Source organism: Quercus lobata, chromosome 8, assembly GCF_001633185.2.
Source record: "Quercus lobata isolate SW786 chromosome 8, ValleyOak3.0 Primary Assembly, whole genome shotgun sequence".
NCBI lineage: Eukaryota > Viridiplantae > Streptophyta > Magnoliopsida > Fagales > Fagaceae > Quercus > Quercus lobata.
In genome coordinates this window covers 13,718,576-13,744,725 of record NC_044911.1, presented here as the reverse complement: position 1 = coordinate 13,744,725, position 26,150 = coordinate 13,718,576, and the positions used below count along the sequence as shown (strand labels likewise).

The 26,150-nt window shown below is 37.4% G+C and overlaps 1 protein-coding gene and 2 pseudogenes across 1 annotated transcript; 2 read left to right on the top strand and 1 right to left on the bottom strand.

Annotated features, from left to right (window-relative positions):
* Positions 1 to 560: 560 nt before the first annotated feature.
* On the top strand, positions 561 to 3,179 carry LOC115956432 (annotated as a pseudogene).
* Positions 3,180 to 16,511: 13,332 nt separating this feature from the next.
* LOC115955282 (disease resistance protein At4g27190-like) lies at positions 16,512 to 20,703 on the top strand. The gene is made up of 2 exons (XM_031073363.1): positions 16,512 to 16,631; positions 17,397 to 20,703. Exon 2 carries the CDS (start codon positions 17,439 to 17,441, stop codon positions 20,391 to 20,393), a length of 2,955 nt encoding a protein of 984 aa, XP_030929223.1. The 5' UTR covers positions 16,512 to 16,631; positions 17,397 to 17,438; the 3' UTR covers positions 20,394 to 20,703.
* A 1,675-nt stretch (positions 20,704 to 22,378) lies between these two features.
* On the bottom strand, positions 22,379 to 26,150 carry LOC115956431 (annotated as a pseudogene).

Genomic DNA, 26,150 nt, shown 5'->3' with positions numbered 1-26,150 from the left:
ATTATAAATAGAAATAAATGGTAAAGTAAATATGAAAAAGATATAAAAAAATAATGAGTCAAAATAAAAATTTTAAAACATAAATGCCCTAAGAGGACCAAAAGTACACTTTAGTAAAAAAAATAGAGTTATTTGCATAAATATAGTAAAAAAAAATTACTAATAAAAAAAGTAAAAACAAATTAAAATTTAGGGGCATTAGCATTATTTTAAAATTTGCACTTAACTTCTTTTAAAATTTAGGGAGGATTTTTTTTAAAAGCCAGGGGACCATGGCCCTCCAAACATTTTCCAACCCAAAACACGTGTGAAACCCAACGAGTCATTCTGTAACCCAAAAAATCATAGACAAAAATTGAGGTTATGGGACCCAAATTTGGACCCATGCTAAATAATTTATGTGAAAGAAGGTAATCCTCTCAACAATGAGTCATTGTGTGTCTCTTCCTTCTGTTTCTTTACATCATTGTGCCAGGAAACTTGTATTTTCTGCGGTTCTTTCATTCTTTGGCTGTCAATTATTTTAAGCTTCCGGCATCTCCCATAGCAAAATTTCCGGCATGGAAGCGGTGGGTGCATGTTTCGGTGCACTAGTGGCACCAACTAGCGAGCTTCTCTGTAGTTGTGTCAGTTCTAAGACCAAGACCACTGTTAATTTGCATTCAAATCTTGCTGCTGTTGAGGGGGAGATGAAAAGCCTTACGGATCGTATTAAAGAAGTCAAACGTGAAACGGAAGCAGCAGAGAAAGAAGGAAGCGAAATCAGAGCTCAAGTCGTAACTTGGCTTAAGGACGTGGAAACGCTTCAGCCTAGAGTCAATGCAATTCAAGGACAAATGGTCAACAACAAAAAGCCTTCTCGATGTTTCTTAAATTGCAGAAAGCGGTATAGAGCGAGCAGGGAAGTGGAAGAAACTCTGAAAGAGATCAAAAGGCTTCTTCTTGTAGCTGGAAGTTTTGACTCTCGTGTGGTTTGTCTTACTAGAGTTCCCAGAGCAGTGGAGTGTATTCCTGGCCCTTCAATTCAAGGTCAAACAACAGCATTAAAAAAATTAGACGAGACTATGAGGGCGTTGTACGCTGATGGAGTCCAAGTGATTGGTATTTGGGGACTCGGAGGAGTTGGCAACACTACTCCGGTGAAGAACTTGAACAATAAGCTCGTGGATGATCCTACGCAACCTTTTGGCATCGTCATTTGGGCCACCGTTTCCAAGAATTTGGTCATTAAAAATATCCAGACACAGATAGCTGAGAGATTGAATTTGGAGAAAGAAATGGAAGAAAGCGAGCAAAGAAAAGCTAGACGGCTTTATGAAAGGCTTAAGAACGAGGAAAAATTTCTACTCATTCTAGATGATGTATGGACGAAAATTGATCTAGACACTTTGGGTGTCCCAAGGCCTGAAGTTCATAAAGGCTGTAAGATCATATTGACTTCTCGACTTATGGAAGTCTGTAGTACTATGACAACCAATGTTGAAATCAAAATGGATGTCTTAAATGATGAAGAATCTTGGCAATTGTTTTGTCAAAAGGCAGGGGACGTGGCTCATCTGGAAGAAATTAGACCATTTGCAGAAGCAATTGTTAAAGAATGTTGCAGATTACCACTAGCCATCATCACCGTGGGAGCTGCCATGAGAAAAAAGACAAAGGTCGAGTTGTGGAAGCATGGGTAACAACATAACAAGGCTACCTGATTGCATGATACAATGTTCAATGGCCTCGGTTCTGCTACTCCAAGACAATGATGCCCTTGACACGGTCCCTGAGAAATTCCTGCAAGGGTTTGAAGCACTAAAGGTATTGGATCTCAGTAAAACCAGCATCCGGTCATTGCCTCATTCTCTACTTCAACTTAGAGATCTCCGTGTTCTTCTTCTTCGCTATTGCAGTAATCTTGAAGAACTACCCTCACTGGGAACGCTTACTAAACTTCGAGAACTTGATCTTTATCTCACGGGCATCGCAAATTTGCCCAGAGGGATTGAAAACCTGAGTGAGCTAAGGCATTTAAACTTAGGCAACACTAGAAAACTGAAAAGCATTCAACCTGGAATTATATCCGAGTTGTCTTGTTTAGAAAGTCTATCTATGTGGGATAGTGACTTTTGTTTCCGTTTGAAGGGAGAGGAAGACGGACAGGCAACTTTTGAAGAGCTCAAATCATCCTTTAATCGATTACATTACTTAAAAATCTCATTGAATGGGATCCCATGGGAAAAATCCGAAGATCTTTCCTGGATAAATAGAATGAGTCATCTTCAACTTTGTTTTTACCAAGCACAAGGAAGCAGCGTCCTAATTACAATTTATGAAAAAGGGTGTTCTATCGGGAATCTTAATCTTTCTCTCTCTCGAGAATGGATTGGGTGGTTCTGGGGTAATTCAAGTTCTCTGCAATTAAATAAATGTACAGGACTGGTTAAAATGCTTGAAGACTTCATTGAAAGTGATGCCAGCTTTGCTGGTTTAAAGTCACTCTTTATTAAAAATTGTCCAACCAGTTTAGAGCGGGGAGGAGGATGTGCTGCCCGCTGTGACCTACTACCAAACCTGGAGGAACTTCATCTCTCCAGTATAGAAAACCTAAATAGTATTTCAGAGCTAGCTGGTCATCTTGGGGTGAGAGTTCATAGCCTAAAATCAATAGAATTGCAATTCTGTTCTGAGATGAAATATCTTTTCTCCTGTGGTGACTTCATTCAGACTCTGCCAAACCTAGAAGTAATCAAGGTACTCAATTGTAAGAACTTAAAGGAGCTCTTTAAAAATGAATCAGGGCAGAACATATTTCCAGATCCTATGGTTCCAAAACTACGGCAATTGAAATTGGGGAACCTTCCCAAATTCAAAACTCTTTGCAACACGAGGAGACGTGGCCGTGCCTGGAGCAGGTTGACGTGTGGAGGTGCAAAGGTCTCAGAAGGCTGCCTCTTACTAACCAAAATGCAGGTATCATCAAAGAAATAAAAGGAAAATCAGAATGGTGGGATGCTTTGGAGTGGGATGACCACCAAACCCAATCAAGTTTGCTGCCTTTTTTTCCATCCTTATTAGTTGGGTGGCTTCGGTAAAATAAGGGCCTTTGCCCAAAGTGGCCATTTTGATTGTGTTTGAAAATTGAGTGAGTTAAGAGTTTGTTCATTTTCGTAGTGTGAAAGCACCGATCATTTTTTTTTTTTTTTTTTTTTTTTAAAATTCAAGTTTAAGAGTATGTTCATTATTAGAGTGTGAGTAGACCATTGCGTGTATTGGAAATTTGTAATAATTGAGTGTCATGTTTGTGAGTTAAGATTGAAAGAGTTTTGAGTTACCCATAGATGTCATGTAGGCAAGAAGTCGAAGAAATGATATTGAAATTATGCTAATACATTTTAATTTCTTGTTTAAATGGATATAGTTATACTTACTAAAAATTAAAATGTTGGTAGATATTCAGAATTATGGTAAGTAATAAAACAATTTCAGGTTTCCTTCTAGGTAGCCCTACTCCAATCAGATCTTGAGCACCACTCTTTTTACTCTCCTCAATCATGATTTCTTCTTTTTTTTTTTTAAGATCCATTAGGGAAAGAAAAATATTTATCTTCTTCTGCAAGTTATATATCAGTTCATCTCTTTAATTTCAAGCTTAAAATGATTCGAATAGGCAATTTATTAGTAATCTTCCCCAAAAATTTCTATCTTTTCCAGTATTTATGTTATGCTTTTGGAGCAATATAACTTTCCTGTACATGCAACTGTGTAGTCTATGCCTTCTAGCTCTTTGCTGACTGAACATAAATTACAACTTGAATCTAAATAGAAGAGCTCCTAATTTCCTGGAATTAGGTGATCTTCAGCAAATACAGAACACCGCTACATAATGCATAGCACCCAAAAATAAGAGAGAGCTTTTAAGCTGGTGTTTTTCACCTACATAGTACAAGAAATGCATGACCAAACTATCAATTTGCTTATACAAATAAGCAGTACAAGATCACAGGCTTGGACAACTTTCCTAGAGAAAGATGATGGTCTGTTTTGGCAAAAAGATGATGGCCTGGACAACTTAGTAGTTAGGGCATTAACGGAAAGGACTAAATAGATAGCGTTTTTCTAAATAGGGACTAAAAAAAGGTGAAAATAAAAGATAGGGATCAAAGTGAGAATCGTGTGAAAATATAGAGACTAAAATGGGTTTTTCGCCATAACTAAATCGCCGTTTGGGCAGAGGCTTGCCGCGAAGTTGTTTGCAAAACTTCGCCGGACTACCGTCTCTCTCGTGCATTTGCCGTTTTGACGAGTCATCTCCCAGTACCTGAGACTGAGATTTTGTCGGTTAAGCTCGCGGGTCCAAAGAGGCTCATTAAGGCCAAGGCCCGACCCGATTTAATAATTTAAAAAAAAAATTAAGAAGAGGAACGGGGAGAAGAAAGGAGCAGTTTGGTCCAATTTGTTGGCCTAGTTCAGATCCATGCTCAGTTAACAAGCCCAGCCCATGATTCAGGTTCTTTTTACAATTTTCTGTTAAGAGTCTTGAGACTTAGGTTTTTTTTTTTTTTTTTTTTTTTTTTTTTTTTTTTTTTTTTTTTTTTTTTTCAAGTTGCATATTAACATTTATTAATTATTAAATTAATTTTTTGGATATATTAATTGTTAAATGTTAGGATATATTTTCTTGAAACGAGGATAAGTCAGGAGGTGCCTATTCCAACCAATTAAGTTAAAAAGCTCTTGGGTTGGAGTTCAAGCTTCACACACATATATAGTTATGTTAGAGTAGATATATAGTTATGTTAGAGTAGAGTAGAATTTCTATCTTATTGAAGAAATAAAAATTAAAGACTCTTGGCCAAAAGATAAGATTTAACAATATTTTAATTTAGGTATAACTTTATCACCTAAGTTTCAGAAAATTAAATTCTAATCCAACTAAAAGTCTATTATTTTCAAAGTTTATGGTCTTTCATGCAATTCCTCTTAAACAATAAGCCACTACTATAATTAAATCTCACACAATACCACCATGTTTTTTTTTTTTTTTTTTCAAAGATGCAACTTACGCTTATGTATTTGTATATATAATAGTTTTGTTTTCATAAATTCATCTTACGTATTATTATTAGTTTATGAATTTGCATGCATGGATATCATATCAAAAGTAAGTCTACTAGAAAGAAGTGAAACAAGGGACATCCATTTAAGTTATTAGTTCCTCTTAGGTAAGTTTTTATTTTTTTTATTTTTTTTTAAATGTCAAATTTTGAACTCTTTTGTGTGTTTTTTTGATTTTGTGTTTTAGTTTGTGAGTATGTTGATTTTTTAATTAGAATATCTAGGAAAAATCCATAGATTAAACATAACCCAAATAAAATTTAGAATCAAAAAGATGAAATTTAAAATTAAGAATGATCAAACTCATTTTAGATCTCATACTAAGAAATTAATACAAAGCACAAAGAGAATTTTAAAATATAAAAGTAGATAAACACTAATAAAGCCTAAAAAATCAGCATTTATCATATAACATAAAGTAATTTTTTATTTATTAAAATTAGTTAGCTATTTTACAAGTTATTATTACTATTTATATTTAGTAATTCAGTTTTACTTATATATATATATATATATATATATATTTTTTTTTTTTTTAACTTATATATAAATCTTCATCAATTTGTGCATCACACATGAATACTACTCATAATAAAGAAAAGATTTGGTTTGACAAAATAGGAGTTGGGTAGTAGAGCTTTAGTGTACTAGAACAGTTATGAGAACCTTCATTGTAGATGGCACCAATCTCAAATTACTTAGAAAAGAATAAAAGATGACTTGTGTATTAAATATTTCTCGCAGTATTTTCACATGAATAAAAGATGACTTGTGTATTTGAAGATATCACTATTAAAGCAATTAAGGCCTCTTTATTTATGTATTTGATGAGTTTATAAAATAGTTTTGGTGACATTTGTGAAAATGTTGATATTTCAGTAATGTTGTTTGCAGGCGATGGGCCTTCAGGATATGGAGGTAGAAGTATAGAAAAGAAAAAGGAAAAGGAAAAGGAAAAACCACAAACCTTTCCCTTACATTCGGTGTGTGTGTGTCTGTAGAGATAGGAAAACAAAACAGTGTTTTAGGTGAAAGGAGAGAGAAGAGGACATGCGCGAGAGAAAACCAACCTTCTAACCTGTGCAGGTTGTGGGCTCCACCAAAAAGTGAAAAAAAATTGTGTAATGAGATGTGGGGCACGATTTTGAGATATTGGAGCCAATTTTTTTTTTTCAATTTTGGGTTTTGAGTAGGGGTGTACAAAAAACTGACGAACCGAACAAACTAGCCGAAACTGACTAAATTGTTGCCAAATTTTCGGTTCGGTTTTGAATTTTTAAAATCCAAAATATTCGGTTCGGTTTTCGGTGGCAGGTTTGAATGCACCGAACCGAATCATATTATAATATATTTTATATATAATATAAAATTTATAAATATTTGGGCCTCCTATACATATTTGGCCTTTTCATTTTTTTTTTAAACATTTGGGCCTTTCTTTTATAAAAATGATCCGGCCTTTACTTTTCAATGTTTTCAATTTTCATTTTATCATTAGATTAAGTAACCATAATTAAACCAATTACTAATTAGATATCTAATTAAACTTAATAGAGTTTAGCAAGTGACGAACTCTCCCGTGTAGGAGTCTCTCTCTCTCTCACTCTGTAAGAGAATTTTCTCCTCTCCCTTTGGTAGAGAACTTAGCTCCCCTATTTGGGGTTTTCCATACCCTCTCAATACAACCTTTCCTCAATGGAGCAAGAAATCATTGAGGAGCTGCAACACCTCTGCTTGACTAAGGAGGAAACAGAGGATATCCTAATTTCTGCGCAAAGTCGGGATGATCTTTTGGAAGAATGCTCATTAAGCCTATTTGGAAGACTACTTTCAGATAGGCAGCAAAACTTGCGAGCTCTGAAAAACACACTGAAGGCAGCATGGAAGATGGGATCAGAGTTGAGAATAGTAGATGTTGGGAACAATACTTTGCAATTTAAATTTGGCTCCAGCTACCAGCGTGATTGGGTTGAAAACAGTGGGCCATGGAACTTTGAGAATAATTTGCTTCTTCTTTGTAGGTGGAAGAAAGGCCTCACTGCTGCAAATATTGTATTTACTCACTCTCCCTTTTGGGTTCAGCTATGGGGCTTACCATTTGAGCTCATGTCGGAAGAAGTAGGACAGGACATTAGAAGGAGTCTGGGGCGTTTGATAGAGGTTGATAAAAGGGCCAGTCAATCGGATCAAGCCAAATTCCTACGCATTAGAGTGGATCTCCCAATAGAAAAGCCACTTTGTAGAGGAGGGCATATAGTTAACAAGAGTGGTGAAAAATTTTGGATCAAGTTTAGATACGAAAGGCTTCCCACATTCTGCTATCTGTGTGGTCTGCTTGGCCATGATGACAAGCACTACAGAATTCATGCAAATTGGCAAAACACGCCAAAGCAATATGGAGAGTGGCTAAAAGCAAATGGAGCTTTCAATGGTGGAAGTGCAAAGCAAATGAACTTCAGTAGTAAAAACTTCAGTGCAAGAAAAGATGTTAATGGCAGTGAAGGCCAGACCACTGCTGAAAATTTTCTACATGTTACACCGGCGGGTTGCAGAGAAGGAAATGTCAATGGTGGGTGTTTTCAAAATTCAAAAATAGTGGACAAGTCAGTTCAAAATCAGAGCTGTAGCGTGTCAGATACTCAAGCGCGGCAAGCAGCGGAAGTCAGGTCTGAGGGAGACATAAAGGAAAATGAAATGTGGGATACAAGTCAAAAAGCTGAAGCGAGTACAGAGAGTCCCATTCCCACTCAACTAAATGCGTCTGATCTGGTCACGAGGTTCGAAGAGAGAAGCACGTCACAAAGTAGCTGTTTATCAGCTATGAATGTGGAAAGCAATGCTGAAGTCACAAGCCCACAAAAGCCACGATATTGGGCCCAAATGCAAGAAGCAAAAGCAGACCAAGCAGCAGCCCAAGAAGTCATTAAGCACCAAAAAGGAAAGGGCCGAATCAAAAGAATAGCACGGGAGAAAGGCCAAGCCCAAAGAAAAGAGAAGCAAGCTATCGGCCCAATTTCAGGTACAAAACGTCAAATTGCTTTGCTATTTACAGAAGGGAAAATAGAAAATTTAGATAACTCAACTAGGAAAAGAAAATGTGAAGGTTTGAATCACGTTGATCATGGTGTTCATGGTAGTATTATTGCTGATGTTGTTCATGATGTTCATGATAGTATTATTCTTGGAGTTAATAATGGCAATGATAATTGTGTTCAGAATGATGTTGCTTTTGGTGTTCAAAGTGTTGCTCATGGTATCCATGACGAATTTGATATATCGGCGGTGGCTGCAGAGCAGCACCGCCGGAAGCCATGAATTCCTTAGGTTGGAACTGCCGGGGGCTTGGGAACCCCCGGTCAGTTAGAGCATTGCATGATTTGGTGCGGTGCTGGGATCCCAAAATAGTCTTCCTCTCGGAGACTAAGGCAAGGAAAAAACGAATAGAGAGAATCAAGGAAAGAATTGGGTTTGCAAATGGTTTATTTGTCCCTTGTCAAGGCAACAGTGGGGGGCTGGCTCTCCTGTGGGCAAGAGAAATTAACCTGGAGATCAAAAGTTTTAGCAGTCATCACATTGATGCTGTTATCACAGAGGAGACCTCGAATTTTAAATGGCGATTTACAGGCTTCTACGGTCACCCCCAAACTCATATAAGACAGCAGTCTTGGGATTTGTTGGAGTTTTTAAAGAATCAATCTCAGCTCCCTTCGTTTTGTTTTGGAGATTTTAATGAGATTTTATCAATGGACGAAAAGTCAGGTGGGGCGGTAAGGTCACAGAGCCAAATGGATAAATTTAGAGATGTGGTTAATACTTGTGGTTTTAAAGACTTGGGATACTTGGGGCCGGATTTTACATGGTGTAACATGCAGTCTGGTGACAGCAGGATGTATTTGAGGCTGGATAGGGCTTTTGCAACCAGTGATTGGATTGACAAGTTCGGCGAGGTTAGAGTTAATCATCTAGTTGATTCAACTTCTGATCATTGTGCATTATTTGTAGCGGACCCTAAAGTACCCAAACAGCCTCGTACTCGCCGCTTTCATTTTGAGGCTATGTGGGCTAAAAGTGATGAATGTAGAAATATTATTGAGGCTGCTTGGAGCAATGCAGGCAATGTGAACTCGGCGGAAGGGATGGTTGCTGCCTTGAAGGCCTGTGCCATGGATCTTAAGGCTTGGAGCTCAGCCACTTTCGGGCAAATCCCAAAGAAAATACAGGAGAAAAGGAAAAGGCTTAGCAATCTGGTTCAGATGGATAAGGATGGCCTGTTGGGTGAGGAAATAAATCAGGTGAGGAAAGACATTAATGATCTTATTGATAGTGAAGAAATCTATTGGTGTCAACGGTCGAAAGCCCATTGGCTCCATGAGGGAGATAGGAACACGAAGTTTTTTCATGCTCGGGCTTCGGAAAGAAGGAAGCAAAATAATATCTTAGGTGTATGGGATAAACATAATAGCTGGTGTGATGATCAAGATAGTATTGCTAAGGCAGCTATATCCTATTTGGAGGAAATCTACACTACTTCTTGGCCGAACCAAATTGAGGAAGTAACCAATCTCATACCAGTTAAGGTAACAGAAGAAATGAACATGGAGCTCTCCAGAAGCTTCACCAAAGAAGAAGTCATTGCAGCCCTTAAGCAACTTCACCCAACTAAGTCCCTAAGCCCTGACGGTATGTCTGCACTTTTCTTTCAAAAATATTGGAACATTGTAGGCAATAATGTAATTAATCTAGTCCTGAATGTACTTAATTCTGATATGCCTATGGTTGAAATAAATAATACTAATATAGCCCTTATACCAAAAAACAAGAATCCTCAGAGAATGACTGATTTTAGACCTATCAGCCTTTGTAATGTTGTTTATAAGCTTATTTCAAAAACTTTGGCTAACCATCTTAAAGCTATTCTTCCATATATCATTTCAGAGAATCAAAGTGCTTTTGTGGCTAACAGACTTATCACTGACAATGTCTTGGTGGCCTATGAGATAATGCACTATATAAAACACAGAAGGGGCGGGAATGATAGCTTTATGGCAGCAAAGTTGGATATGAGCAAAGCATTTGATAGGGTGGAATGGTCTTTTATTGACAAGGTTATGAGGAGGATGGGCTTTAATGAGACTTGGATTGGCTTGGTGATGAAGTGCATAACCTCGGTAACCTACTCGATCATAATAAATGGTTCGGTTCATGGATGCATTGTGCCTTCTAGGGGTCTCAGACAAGGAGACCCTTTGTCTCCTTATTTGTTCCTGCTTTGTGCTGAAGGCTTCTCAGCTCTTATTAATGAAGCGACAAGATGCCAGCAGTTGAATGGAATATCCATCAGTAGGGGAGCCCCAAAAATTAGCCACCTTTTCTTTGCCGATGACAGCCTTCTATTTTGCAAAGCCAATGGTGCTGAATGCAACAAGTTGAAGGAAATTCTAAGAATATATGAATCGGCTTCAGGGCAAAAGATCAACACCGAGAAATCCTCAATATTTTTCAGCCCTAACACTTCTCAAGAGAGAAAGGATGAAGTCCTTAGTATTCTGGGGCCTATGAATGACTCTCGGCATACAAAGTATCTTGGTCTCCCATCAATAATTGGTCGATCAAAAAAGCAAATTTTTGCGGAGATAAAAGAGAAGGTTGGTAAAAAGCTGGCTGGTTGGAAGGGCAAGCTTCTCTCATTGGGAGGCAAGGAAATTCTAATCAAAGCCGTGGCTCAAGCCATCCCCTCTTATACTATGAGTTGTTTCCTTCTCCCTATGAGCCTATGTGAAGACCTTGAAAGGGATATGAGAAGCTTTTGGTGGGGCCAGAAACAGCAGGAAGCTAAAATTGCTTGGGTTGGTTGGAAGAAAATGTGCAAGCCTAAATCCCTCGGTGGTATGGGTTTCCGCAACTTGCATGCGTTTAATTTGGCCTTGCTTGCAAAACAGGTTTGGCGGATTCTTACAAACCCAAGCTCCTTAGCAGCCCGTATTTTAAAGGCAAAGTATTTTCCATCAGAGGACATTATGAATGCAAGCCTTGGCAGCAGCCCCTCCTACACTTGGCGAAGTATTTTCCAAAGTCTTGAAGTCATTAAGAGCGGAACCCGTTGGAGAGTTGGAAATGGGCGTTTAATTCACATTTGGGAAGACAAGTGGCTCCCTACTCCTTCCACATTCAAAGTTATCTCCCCTCCAAAAGAATTTGGAGATTTCCCCATGGTTTCCTCTCTCATTGACCAAGAGACTAAGTGGTGGAAGCCTAATGTGGTAAGGATGCTCTTCTTGCCTTTTGAGGCGGATACTATACTTAAAATACCCCTAAGTCAAAATCTGCCAGCGGATTCCCTTATCTGGATTGGGAACAAAAGAGGGGTGTTCACTGTCAAAAGTGCATACTTCATTGCTGCTAAGCTTCAGGCGGATAAGGATTTGGGGGAATGCTCCTCAGGGGATTCAAATAGTATCATTTGGAAGAAACTATGGAAATTGAAGCTCCCTCCAAAGGTTAAGATTTTCTCTTGGAGAGCTTGTGTAAATGGCCTTCCCGTGTTTCTGAAAATGGCAGAAAGAGGAATTCATTTGGGCTGTGACTGTCCTGCCTGTGGGGAAGAAGTTGAAAGTCTCACTCATACGTTAATCTTGTGTGATTTTGCTCTCTCTGTATGGTCTCTATGGCAAGACTGCCCTCTGATGTTGCTTGTTAATGCTACGAATTTCATTGACGTAGTGCATAATTTCTGTACAAGCCCAAATGTTGAGCACTTAGAATATTTTTTTGCTATTGCTTGGGCAATTTGGCACAATCGGAATTTGTTAGTGCATAATGAGAAGGGTCTCTCTCCTCTGCAGGTTTGGGATTTGGCGAGAAGTGTTCTAGAAGATTTTCATGAAGCCAATGATGTTCTCTGTTCTACAAAGCAAAGTTCAAATGATGGCTGGATGGCCCCTCCTCCTGGGTTTTTCAAGGTGAATGTAGATGGCGCGTCACCTTTAGATGGCAAAGGCATCTCCGGGGTTGGTGCAATTGTGCGTAACGACGAAGGCAAAGTTGTCGCGGCGCTGTGCAAGGCTCTGCCTTTGTGTTTTCCAGCAGAATGGGCCGAGCTCTTTGCTTTGGAGCAAGGCATCCTTTTGGCTCAACAGCTGGCCATTTCCAACGTTGTATTTGAATCAGATGCTGCTTCTGTGATTCAAGCTATTTTGCAGGATCTCTGTGGAGGTGTAGCTGGTCATATAATTCAAGGAATACAGAGAGCAAAATCTTCTTTTGCTAGTTGCTCCTTCAGTCACGTGAAAAGGGCTCATAACGGGGCTGCTCATAAGCTTGCCCAGTTTGCAAAATGGAATAATGCTAGTCATGTATGGAAAGATAATTTTCCGTTGTTTTTAGACTCCCTGCTTCAGTCAGACTATGGCTGATGGTTGTTCTGTTTCAGCTCTGACTTTTCCACACAAAATATACATGTTGGAAGATATTAATTAATACGTTTCTAAGAAAACTTTTGTTAGCAAAAGGGAAGAAAAGAAAAGAATATTATTTTGGCTGTCAGGTGCAATAACAACCAATGTCGAGCAATAATATAGTTTTGAGTCTTAAGGCACAAGGTAGTAAGTAAAGAAAGAGGAGGTAAAATGTGTGTGTGTGTGTGTATATATATATATATATATATATCCTCAAGTAGATTCCTAATACCAGAGATAATATGTAACTGGACCGAGCAGTGTTCTAAATAAAGCATAATTTGTCAAATGTCCAAGCTATGAACAAATCAAGAATCATTATTCTAAGCTCACAAACATTGTACCTCATTACCTATCAAGAGCCATAGTTTATATCTTTAAAATGAACTACAAGAAACAAAATATATCATCCACCAGCAAAATACCCATTCAATCCAAATTTAGAAAAGGAACAGATACCTAAAAAAAAAATTAGGAAAAAAAAAAAGGAGAAATTTCATAATGATTTTTAGCATACATCATGAGTTCATGACCAAGCAACACAATTTCTGGACTAATGTCAAAGGCAACACCAGACAACAACTACACGCAGGCACTTAATCAAAACACATCGGCTACACCTAAAAGCCCCAATTTTTCAAACTTAAGCAGATCATCAAGCTTTATACTAAAAAAGGAGACCCAGTCACTAAACAAAACTATTCAGTCACTTCTAAAAGGCAAATAAAAAGAGAAACAAAAAGAAAAATAAAAGAGAAAAGACAATAAGGAGAAAGGGAGGAGGACCCGGCGACCACCAGTGGTGGTGGCACCGGCGATAGCACCTTTAGCGGCCGAAGGAGAGAGACAAGAACGTACCGGAACTACCGCCGGTGGTGGAGGTGTGGGATGCGGTGGCTGCTAGCTGTGGCCATGCAGATTCAGCAATGGTGTGAGAGAGTTTTTGAATTTTGGGTAGAGAAAGATTTGAAGAAGGAGAGAGTTTTTTGCTTTTTTGGTAGCTGGAAGGCAAAGAGAAAAGAGCAAGGAAACGGCAGAAGGTGGGTGTCACGCGGATTGATGAGCTGTCCTTATTAGCTGTCAATTTTTTATGCGTTGGATTAAATAAACGATTGGGATTGAAACTATTGCACGCCGTGCAATACCCTAGGTATTGCACGGGATCTCAATCCCTTTCGAAGAAGCTCATATAACATAAAGTAATTTTTTATTTATTGAAATTAATTAGCTATTTTACAAGTTATTATTACTATTTATATTTAGTAATTCAGTTTTACTTATATATATATATATATATATATATATATATATATATTTTAACTTATATATAAATCTTCATCAATTTGTGCATCACACATGAATACTACTCATAATAAAGAAAAGATTTGGTTTGACAAAATAGGAGTTGGGTAGTAGAGCTTTAGTGTACTGGAACAGTTATGAGAACCTTCATTGTAGATGGCACCAATCTCAAATTACTTAGAAAAGAATAAAAGATGACTTGTGTATTAAATATTTTTCGCAGTATTTTCACATGAATAAAAGATGACTTGTGTATGTGAAGATATCACTATTAAAGCAATTAAGGCCTCTTTATTTATGTATTTGATGAGTTTATAAAATAGTTTTGGTGACATTTGTGAAAATGTTGATATTTCAGTAATGTTGTTTGCAGGCGATGGGCCTTCAGGATATGGAGGTAGAAGTATAGAAAAGGAAAGGAAAGGGAAGAATACAGAGTACAACTTGCGGCTACAATATTTTTTCTCTATATCAAACACGGCAACCACACCACACTAAAAAACCCTAATTACAAAATGCGGTTTCACAATGGGATAAACGGGCCAAATTTTTTTTTCCCGATGGCAAACAAAACTAGGCTCCACAAAGCCCAACAAAATAAACATTACAAAAGATTGACTATTGGTGGTCTTGATCTCTTACAAGAATCCATTGGCCAATTATGGGGTATTGCAAGTTCTTTGGTTTTAAGTCGTTGTTCGCAACTAAAACATAGGCTTGAAGATTTACTCATCTGTAACGTTGGCTGCTTTGGTGGTTTAAAGTCACTTACCATTACAACATGTACCAGTCAAAGTTTATGGCGAGATGGAGGATTGGCTGCCCAGTTTGACCTACTACCAAATTTGGAGGAACTTACTCTCCACGATCTAAATGAATTAGAAAGCATTTCAGGACTAGTTGGACATCTTGGTCTGAGATTTCTTAGACTAAAATTAATTGCAGTGCGATGTTGTTCTAGCCTAAAATATCTTCTGTCTTGTGGTGACTTCATTCAGAACCTGCCAAATGTAGAGGTAATTAAGGTAAGCAACAGTTACAATTTAAAAGAGCTCTTTAATTATGATTCAGTGAAAAATATGGCTCTAGATCCTGTTGTTCCAAACCTAAGGATATAGGAGTTGAAGGATCTTCCCAGTTTACGAACTCTTTGCAAATATTCAGAGACATGGCCACGTCTAGAGCAGGTTGAAGTGGGATGATGACAAAACCAAATCGAGTCTGCTGCCTTATTTCTATCCAACTGTGTCTGATTGATAGGGATTTGGTAGTTTCGGTTTTGGTTAAATACAGGGGATGTAGCCCAAAATAGCCCTTGTGATTGTGTGAAAAATGAAAGATGGCTCGTGAGTGTGTCAGGGAAACAACAAGTTCGAGAGTTTATTCATTATTTGAGAGTGACAGTCCCATTTTGTGTTTTAGGAATTTGGAATTATTAAGTGTAATTTCTGAGCAAAGAAAGAATGATTTTTGAATTGGACTTACAAATCCCTTGGTTTCTACAAGCATCTGAGGACCATTGGGTTCAGTTTCTTCACTGCTATTGTTCAAACTCTGCCACAGCAGCAAAAGCCGTAGCAAGTTAGTCGTAGAGTCAAGCAAAGCAGCCCTTCATTGTAGATGGCACCAATCTCAAATTACTTAGAAAAGAATAAAAGATGACTTGTGTATTAAATATTTCTCGCAGTATTTTCACATGAATAAAAGATGACTTGTGTATGTGAAGATATCACTATTAAAGCAATTAAGGCCTCTTTATTTATGTATTTGATGAGTTTATAAAATAGTTTTGGTGACATTTTTGAAAATGTTGATATTTCAGTAATGTTGTTTGCAGGCGATGGGCCTTCAGGATATGGAGGTAGAAGTATAGAAAAGAAAAAGGAAAAGGAAAAGGAAAAACCACAAACCTTTCCCTTACATTCGATGTGTGTGTGTGTCTGTAGAGATAGGAAAACAAAACAGTGTTTTAGGTGAAAGGAGAGAGAAGAGGACATGCGCGAGAGAAAACCAACCTTCTAACCTGTGCAGGTTGTGGGCTCCACCAAAAAGTGAAAAAAAATTGTGTAATGAGATGTGGGGCACGATTTTGAGATATTGGAGCCAATTTTTTTTTTTCAATTTTGGGTTTTGAGTAGGGGTGTACAAAAAACTGACGAACCGAACAAACTAGCTGAAACTGACTAAATTGTTGCCAAATTTTCGGTTCGGTTTTGAATTTTTAAAATCCAAAATATTCGGTTCGGTTTTCGGTGGCAAGTTTGAATGCACCGAACCGAATCATATTATAATATATTTTATATATAATATAAAATTTATAAATATTTGAGCCTCCTATACATATTTGGCCTTTTCATTTTTTTTTTAAACATTTGGGCCTTTCTTTTATAAAAATGATCCGGCCTTTACTTTTCAATGTTTTCAATTTTCATTTTATCATTAGATTAAGTAACCATAATTAAACCAATTACTAATTAGATATCTAATTAAACTTAATAGAAATCAGAGGGCGGAGGATTCGAGAAGGAAGTCAATCTTGGCGTGTAAATAGGACTACCACGTGGCACAGTGCTGATGGCTGAACCGTTCAACAATTGCTTAATGTAATTGGCAATCCCACCTATAAAATCAGCCCCCGCCCCCATCCCTTTAACACAACCCAACACAAACCTAATAGAAATTCTCACAAATCCACACAGCGTAGCCTCTCGTTCAAACCTTTCGAACAAGTTCAGATCTTTCGAAAGCCTCTCTCTCTCTCTTAATCTCAAGGTATTTTCAGATCCTCTCTCTGACCTTTATGGTTTCCTGTAGTAATCTTTTGCTATTGATGGTCGATCTTTTATCTATTGAAATTACTAGCTGTTTGATCTGTTGGAATTTTTGTTTGGTCTCTCTCCTAAATTATAAAAGAAGAATTTGTTTTGACTTCTAGATAGAGAAAAAAGTATGAATTTTTATTAGCTTGAGAAAAATTGTCAAACATTAGCCTTGTGGGTCAATATGAGATTGATTTTTTTGCCTTTATTGATTTTGATTTATATGAACGGTGTTATTTTTTGTGGGGAATTGAGAAGTTGTGCAATTTTTATGTAGTTATGAATTGGGTTTTGTCTGTAGTTTGTGTTAGATGACGAAGATATTGTAAAAGATTTGGTCTTGGCTAATCATAACAAATACTATCCTCTGAAATTGTCTCTAAATTGATTTACTATTTAATATTTTTGCTAAGGAAACCGAAAAAACCCACCGAAACCAAAATCCAACCGAAACCGATTGATTTCCAATTACTTCAGTCGGTTTCGATTGAGAATTTCACAAACCGAAAATTTCGGTTTCGGTTGGCCAACACCCCAGTTTTGAGTGAGATAGAGTTTTGAAAAATGAGTGATGTTTTTGAGTTATGTGTTTTGGGTGATGTGTTATGAGTTTTGAGATACTTCCAATCCAAACACCCTCTCAGTCTTTGTGTGTCTTTTCATTCTGTTTATTTACATCATTGTATTTTCTGAGGTTCTTTCATTCTTTGGCTGTCAGTTATTTTAAGCTTCAGGCATCTTCCATAGAAAAATTTCCAGCATGGAAGCGGTGGGTGCCATTGTCGGTGCACTAGCGGCAACAACTAGCGGGCTTCTCTGTAGTTGTGTCTGTTCTAAGGCCAACACCACTGTTAATTTGCATTCAAATCTTGCTGCTGTTAAGGAGAAGATGAAAAGCCTTACGGATCGTATAAAAGAAGTCAAACGTGAAACGGAAAAAGAGGAGAAAGAAGGAAACGAAATCAGAGATCAAGTCGTAACTTGGCTTGAAGACGTGGAAAGGCTTCAGCCTAGAGTCAATGCAATTCAAGGACAAATGGTCGACAACAAAAAGCCTTCTCGATGTTTCTTAAATTGCAGAAAGCGGTATAGAGTGAGCAGGGAGGTGGAAGAAACTCTGAATGAGATCAACAGGCTTCTTGAAGCTGGAAATTTTGACTCTGGTGTGGCTTGTCGTACTAGAGTTCCCAGAGCAGTGGAGTGTATTCCTGGACCTTCAATTCAAGGTCAAACAACTGCATTAAAAAAATTAGACGAGACTATGAGGGCATTGTCTGCTGATGGAGTCCAAGTGATTGGCATTTGGGGACTCGGAGGAGTTGGCAAGACTACTCTGGTGAAGAACTTGAACAATAAGCTCGTGGATGATTCTACGCAGCCTTTTGGCATCGTCATTTGGGTCACCGTTTCCAAGAATTTGGTCATTAAAAATATCCAGACACAGATAGTTGAGAGATTGAAATTGGAGAAAGTAATGGAAGAAAGCGAGCAAAGAAAAGCTATTCGGATTTATGAAAGGCTTAAGAAGGAGGAAAAATTTCTACTCATTCTAGATGATGTTTGGACGAAAATTGATTTAGACGCTTTGGGTGTCCCAAGGCCTGAAGTTCATAAAGGCTGTAAGATCATATTGACTTCTCGACGTAAGGAAGTCTGTAGGACTATGACAACCAACCTTGAAATCAAAATAGAAGGTTTAAATGATGTTGAAGCTTGGCAATTGTTCTGTCAAAAGGCAGGGGATGTGGCTCATCTAGAAGATATTAAACCATTAGCAGAAGCAATTGTAAAAGAATGTTGCAGATTACCACTAGCCATCATCATTGTGGGAGCTGCCATGAGAAAAAAGACAAAAGTCGAGTTGTGGAAGCATGCATTAAAGGAGTTGAAAAGATCGGTGCCTTCTATAGAAGGAATTGAGGCTGAGGTCTATAAGCCGTTGAAGTTGAGTTACGACTCATTACAAGGTAACAACATAAAATCTTGTTTCTTATATTGCTGTCTATTTCCCGAGGACTTCCCAATTTTAATAAGTGAATTAGTACGAGACTGGCGGGCAGAAGGTTTGATAGGTGAAGGACAGAATTGGGGGGATATGGACGAAGGCATTTCTTTGATTGAAAATCTGAAGGACTCTTGTTTGTTGGAAGATGGTCCCTATGGGATTACTGTGAAGATGCATGACGTTGTTCGGGATGTTGCTAAATGGATTTCATCATCGTCTGAGGATGGGTGTAAATCCCTTGTTCGTTCGGGGATTGGGTTGAGGGAGATTCCCGTTGGAGAGTTTTCAAATTCAAATTCTCTCAATAGAGTTTCTTTCATGGGTAACAACATAACAAGGCTACCTGATCGCATGATACAATGTTCAAAGGCCTCGGTTCTGCTACTCCAAGACAATGATGCCCTTGACACGGTTCCTGAGAAATTCCTGCAAGGATTTGAAGCACTCAAGGTATTGAATCTCAGTGGAAACAGCATCCGGTCGTTGCCTCATTCTCTACTTCAACTTAGAGATCTCCGTGTTCTTCGTCTTCGCCATTGCAGTAATCTTGAAGAACTACCCTCACTGGGAACGCTTACTAAACTTCGAGAACTTGATCTTCATGGCACGTGTATCGCAAATTTGCCAAGATGGATTGAAAACCTGAGTGAGCTAAGGGTTTTAAACTTAGATGAGACTGAAAAACTGAAAAGCATTCAACCTGGAATTATATCCAAGTTGTCTTGTTTAGAAAGTCTATCTATGCTGAATAGTGGCTTTCGTTTCCGTTTGAAGGGAGAGGAAGACGGACAGGCAACTTTTGAAGAGCTCAAATCATCCTTTAATCGATTACATTACTTAATCATCTCATTGAATGGGATCCCATGGGAAAAATCCGAAGATCTTTCCTGGATGAATAGAATGAGTCATCTTGAACTTTTTTTTTACCAATCGCCAGGAAGGAGGGGCCTGATTAGAATTGATGAAACAAGGTTTGTAATCGGGAATCTTGATCTTTCTCTCTTGAAAGAATGGATTGGGTGGTTCTGGGGTAATACAAGTTCTTTGCAATTAAGTGAATGTACAGGACTGGATGAAATGCTTGAAGACTTCATTAAAAGTGATGCCAGCTTTGCTGGTTTAAAGTCACTCTTTATTGAAAATTGTCCAACCAGTTTAGTGCGGGGAGGAGGATGTGCTGCCCGCTGTGACCTACTACCAAACCTGGAGGAACTTCATCTCTTTAGTATGGAAAACCTAAATAGCTTTTCAGAGCTAGCTGGTCATCTTGGGGTGAGAGTTCATAGCCTAAAATCAATAGAAGTGCAATTCTGTTCTGAGATGAAATATGTTTTCTCCTGTGGTGACTTCATTCAGACTCTGCCAAACCTAGAAGTAATCAAGGTATGGAATTGTAAGAACTTAAAGGAGCTCTTTAAAAATGAATCAGGGCAGAGCATATCTCCAAATCCTATGGTTCCAAAACTACGGATACTGCAATTGATGAACCTTCCGAAATTGGAGACTCTTTGCAGAAACGAGGAGACATGGCCGTGTCTGGAGCAGGTTGAAGTGTGGGGGTGCAAAGGTCTCAGAAGGCTGCCTTTTACTAACCAAAATGCAGGTACCCTTGAAGAAATAATAGGAGAATCAGAGTGGTGGGATGCTTTGGAGTGGGATGGCGACCAAACAAAATCAAGTTTGCTGCCTTTTTTCAATCCTTATCAGTAGGGTGGCTTCGGTCAAGTATGGGCTTTGGCCCAAAGTGGCCCTTTTGATTGTGTTTGAAAATTGAGTGAGTTAAGAGTTTGTTCATTTTTGTAGTGTGAAAGAACCGATCAGGTTTTTTTTTTTTTTTAATTCAAGTTTGAGAGTATGTTCATTATTAGAGTGAGTACACCATTATTGGAAATTTGTATTAATTGAGTGTCATGTTTGTGAGTTAAGATTGAAAGAGTTTTGAGTTACCCATGTTGGGTTTGAAATTGTGAGAGATTTATAGAGTTTGAAGTTTGTATCTATATCTTTCATAAATGGATTTTTTTTTTTACTGGTGTGCCCATAGATGTCATGTAAGCATGAAGTTGAAGAAATTATATTGAAATTATGTTAATATATTTTAATTTCTTGTTTAAATGGATATATTTATACTTATTAAAAATTAAAATGTTGGTAGATATTCAGAATTATGGTAAGTAGTAAAACAATTTCGGGTTCCCTTCTAGGCAGCCCTACTCCAATCAGATCTTGAGCACCACTCTTTTTACTCTCCTCAATCATGATTTCTTCTTTTTTAAAGATCCATTAGGGAAAGAAAAACATTTATCTTCTTCTGCAAGTTATATATCAGCTCATCTCTTTGATTTCAAGCTTAAAATGATTCGAATAGGCAATTTATTAATAATCTTCCCCAAAAATTTCTATCTTTTCCGGTATTTATGTTATGCTTTTGGAGCAATATAACTTTCTTGTACATGCAACTGTGTAGTCTGTGCCTTCCAGCTCTTTGCTGACTGAACATAAATTACAACTTGAATCTAAATAGAAGTGCTCCTAATTTCCTGGAATTAGGTGATCTTCAGGTGATCTTCAGCAAATACAGAACACCACTACATAATGCATAGCACCCAAAAAAAAGAGAGCTTTTAAGCTGGTGTCTTTCACCTGCATAGTACAAGAAATGCATGACCAAACTATCAATTTGTTTATACAAATAAGCAGTACAAGATTACAGGCCTGGACAACTTTCCTAGTGAAAGATGATGGTCTGTTTTGGCAAATTTTTTTGCTTTTTCTTTCAATTTAAGAAAATTTTTTTTTTATTATTTTGAAAATAAGCTAACATTTCAAATTTTTGTCATATATTTAGCATAAAGGCTACAAAAAAACTCTAAGTTTTGAAAAATACCAAGCGGATAAGCTACCAAAAACTACAGTATGCAACTAAGCTACCGAAAACTACCACATGCCCAAATGCACACAAGGTCTAATTAGTTTAAAATGCCATTTATATTAAAAAGAAAAAAAGGTTGACTCATAGTTGTAGTTCCACAGGTTCATTAATAAGTATTATATTCATTGAAATCAGCTTATCAACTGATTAGATTAAAATGCCATTTATATTAGAACCTTTGCAGAATAAGATATTTTTAAACCATGCAATATCATCCTCATCTCATTACTATGTTGTTAACATGTAAATGACAATTCTTTATCACATCTCCTACTTCAGAAAATAAAAACCATTTTCCCTGAATATACAGCACTGATGCTTGGGTACAAACAGATATACCTTCAAACATGTTTGAATATTTACTGTCTCATAGCATTGTTGAAAATTTTAAGAAAAACTTTCCTGAATCCACAAAACCATCAACCCTTTTCCCCTATAACTCATTAAAGGATGTTGCAGAAAGCCAAAGAGTAAAACTTGTAAGCACATTTCAGTCCACAATTGAAAAGATCAACTGGTTAGAGAATCTAGGAAATCTATGATAGAACAGGAAGAAATCCAGTTAAACAAACTGTTGCATAAAGAAGATAAGAACCCACACATGAGATTGGTCAAGCATTTCATCTTTGATAAAATGTAAAAAGAGTGGTAGCAGAATATATTTGAATTAAAAGAATAAAGAAACAGTGAGAAAGAGATTATACAAGATGCTATTATGTACGTATTTAAAACTAGTTATTGAGAAAATATATAGATTGTTATTTACAAAGTTGAGTAGATGAAATCCCAAATACATAGCATCCACAGTTTTGCATCACTATTCTCAAATTTTCCACCCATCATATACACTGTTAAGAGAAAAGGGACAAGGTGTAACTCAAAACTACCAGCAAGAAATAGGGAAATTAATTAAAATGTGACTAAAATGAAATCCAAACAAGGTAGAATGAATTTCATCTTTACCAGATCGAAAACCAATCAATATTTAATACTAATAAGCTTAGTAACTTCATTTTTCATGTCCAACCAACCATTTAAACCAGACAAGGAACATACCTCCAATCTAACTCACCACCTTCATCTTTAAAATGAGTTTCCATTTTCAAGCCGTCTTTGTTACTAAATACAAACTTGAGTTGAGCCTCCATTCTTAAGCTCTCTTGATTATTTACAATCTCAAGCGAATCTTTGTTTTTGGGCTGTCACTAATATTTACAAAGCCCTTGGTTCCTACTACCATCTGAGGACCACTACATTCAGTTTCTTTGCTAACATTGTGAAATTCTGCCACTGTAGCAGCACTGTCAGTCATAGAGTCAAGCAAGCCAGAGCTGCTCCTACATGAAAGCCTGCTGTTTCAGACAGCTCAGACCTTTGATGCTGAAGCTCATTGGTATTGCAATCTAAAGCTGGGTTTCCATATGACACAAGAAATGGTACTCAAAAATGTCAGTACAACCCTCATTGTTGTGAACAAAAAAGATAATTTACAAAGTGATCAAAAGCAGAAGACATTACGGGTGCACATTTATGCAAATCATATGATTTTTATTCTATTGGTAAGTTGCACACCCACTTAGTAGATCTTAAACCCACAACCTCACCCTCTATCCCATTCATATGAGGAGGAGGTGCTGTATAAGCTAGAGCTCATTGGCACACTAAACAAGACATATAATTATTATATGTCAGCTTTATCTAAGATAAAGTCCTTTTAGTATGATAATGTAAAGAATCAAGTGCCCATGCATCCAAAACATAATGGGAAAGCAATGTTATATATAAGAAACAGCCACAACCCAGAATATGTAAAATAAATAGACAAAAAACCTAGTGAACCTTGTTTGTTGGATTTTGGGGGTTTGAAGATAGTCACAACCTGGAACCAAGTCTTTTGACCTTGCTTCAATCATGCAAGTTGGGATCCTTTCAAGTTCAATTTCTCAGTCGGAAGAATTTTATTCATTAATTTTGGAGCCTTCCACCATCATCGATTGAAAGTATATCTCGCAAGCAAATTTACAAGAACAAGGGATATGTTAGACATCAAACAAAATGTATGCATGATTGAACAAGCACAATATTCCATTCCAATGGACACAAATACCTCATGTTTTGCCCACAATGAGGTCCAAGGCTGATGCATCTGCAGTTCAGCTTCTGATATATAGAAATGATGTTTCTCCTGAGGACTGATTCTTGCTTTCATGAATGCAACCCCAGCTTCAGGATGGATGTTATTTCCTTTCTTCAATCATTCAGGATATATTTTTTTGCTGTCTGAATTCCCAATCTCACCATATATGTCAAGATCTTCTCTGTCTCTCTTCAGTTTTGTTTCTGACATATATTTTACTTTTGGATAGCCACAGCAACCAATCTTGCATCACATTCTGGAGCTGAATCATGCGCAGTGCTTAATCCAGACACAACAGGTGTCGGATCTAGACAAGTTGATGTTCGCAATGCATATTCTACCATACAACTAGGAGGAGGAAAAACCAAAAGAGACTAATTTGCCTTTGAAGAGCTGCAATCCACAATTAAAGCATTGCCTCTGCAATTGTGGAAGATGAAGCAATAGCCCCAGAAATGGAACTCATCCTACCAGTTGCAGCTGCTGCAGCACCACTTACAGTGCTTTTCCATCCATTAGTTCCATTCCTTATTCTGTTGATTTATGAGTAGGTGACCAACTAACCGCAGGCTTAGCCATAACACCCAAATTGCCATTTTTGGTGGTAAAACTAGAGCATCAGCAGACTGGAAGTTTACTGATCCTCTGATAGCAAAAAAATTGTGTCCCCCTTAATGAGTTAATCATAATCCAGTTGCTCTTGTCACTGAAATTGATATCCTCTATGACCTAAAAAAACCCAAAAAACATATAAGCACTTGACAATAACAACGACATATTCAGGAAGGAACCGTGAAAGAATTATTTAACACTACATTTGTAAAACCACACTGTAGCCTGTAAATATGTACATAAGATGTACCAGTATGAGATGCAAAGGAGTTTATGAGATTTTCCAAGCATTATTTTGAAAACATTTATGTTGTGCCACTAGGATCAAAGCATAATGCATAAATAGGACTCGTGAATGTCCTGAACTGGGCAATAACAACTTTGCTTAAAATATCTTTGAAAATGACCAGCTAAACACAAGAAAACAATAAGAAACCTAGGGGAAAAAATTGAGATATCAAAAGGGTTCATGCCAGTATTAGTTCATAAAATAACTTCTCTAGTAAATAACACAACAGCATGATCTACCATAGACTAAGTTGCTACTGTGTTCATTGAAGATCAAAAATGGAGTGACAAAGGTAAGAAATCAATTCATCATCTATGCCAAAGACAAAGTTGCTAACATGTTCACTCACTGAAGGGAGAAAAAAAATAAGGTTGCTACCGAGTTTAGTAGAAGGTAATACATGCCTCGAAATGGACTCAATGATTCATATGATAGGTTAACCATAACAAAATTTGTCACACAGCTTCCATTATGCAATATAATTCATTCACCAAGGTAAAGTAGCACAAGCAAAGTAGAAGTGTATGACCTCTAGTCAAGCTTGCAAACACAGAGATTACAAAGATAAAGGGGAAGGCATATATATGTGGATTCAATGAGAATTAAAAACAAAACTCAAGAAAATCATGTACCCATAAGCAAGCCATCATGGACCCATAAACTTTAGGACAAGAACATAAGATTGAGATCACAAGGATTGAAACCAAACAGAAGTAGGCAAAAAACTGTCACTCACTGGATCATGGCAGTTTGGGATGCTCCCATTGCAAGGAGTGACTAACCCATTATCAATGTTTCTATTCTACCTACAGAAAGGGACCCATCAGAACAAAATTGTCTTGATATCTCTTTGATGCAATTGGTTTTGGTAGCATTTGCAGAATGAAACCTGGTCACGGACATTATTTGCATCCTCAACATCCCACACCTAGAATCTCCCTCACCCTCTAACTTGTCAAGCCCAGCCCATGTAGCTCTCACTTTGAAACAACAAATCTATATACATATTGTCTACTCAATGTGAAACTGTCAAAGACAAAATAAAATATTGAGTTAAAAATTTCCAATCAAATAGCTATATTGTAATCAATTTTGAAATTTTGAAATAAAAAATAAAAATGAATTAATCTTTCACTAGAGCATAAAAGAACCTCACTCACACACTCTGCATGTCCAAATTCAAGTACATCTGGTTTCATATATTTAATTTAGATGCAAATTCCTTGCAAATATACAACTATTTTCATGAACATTTGAAATTCTTATATAGGAACAAGCTGCGAAGTACTAAATCCATTCACTTCCTTTTTTGTAACTAACCATGCAATAACTAAATCGCCATTTGGGCAGAGGCTTGCCGCGAGGCTGTTTGCAAAACTTCGCCGGACTGCCTCGCACGCCACCGCCGTCTCTCCCGTGAATTTGCCGTTCTGACTGGTTGTCTCCCAGTACCTGAGACTGAGATTTTCGAAGTCTCACGGGTACAAAGAGACCCAT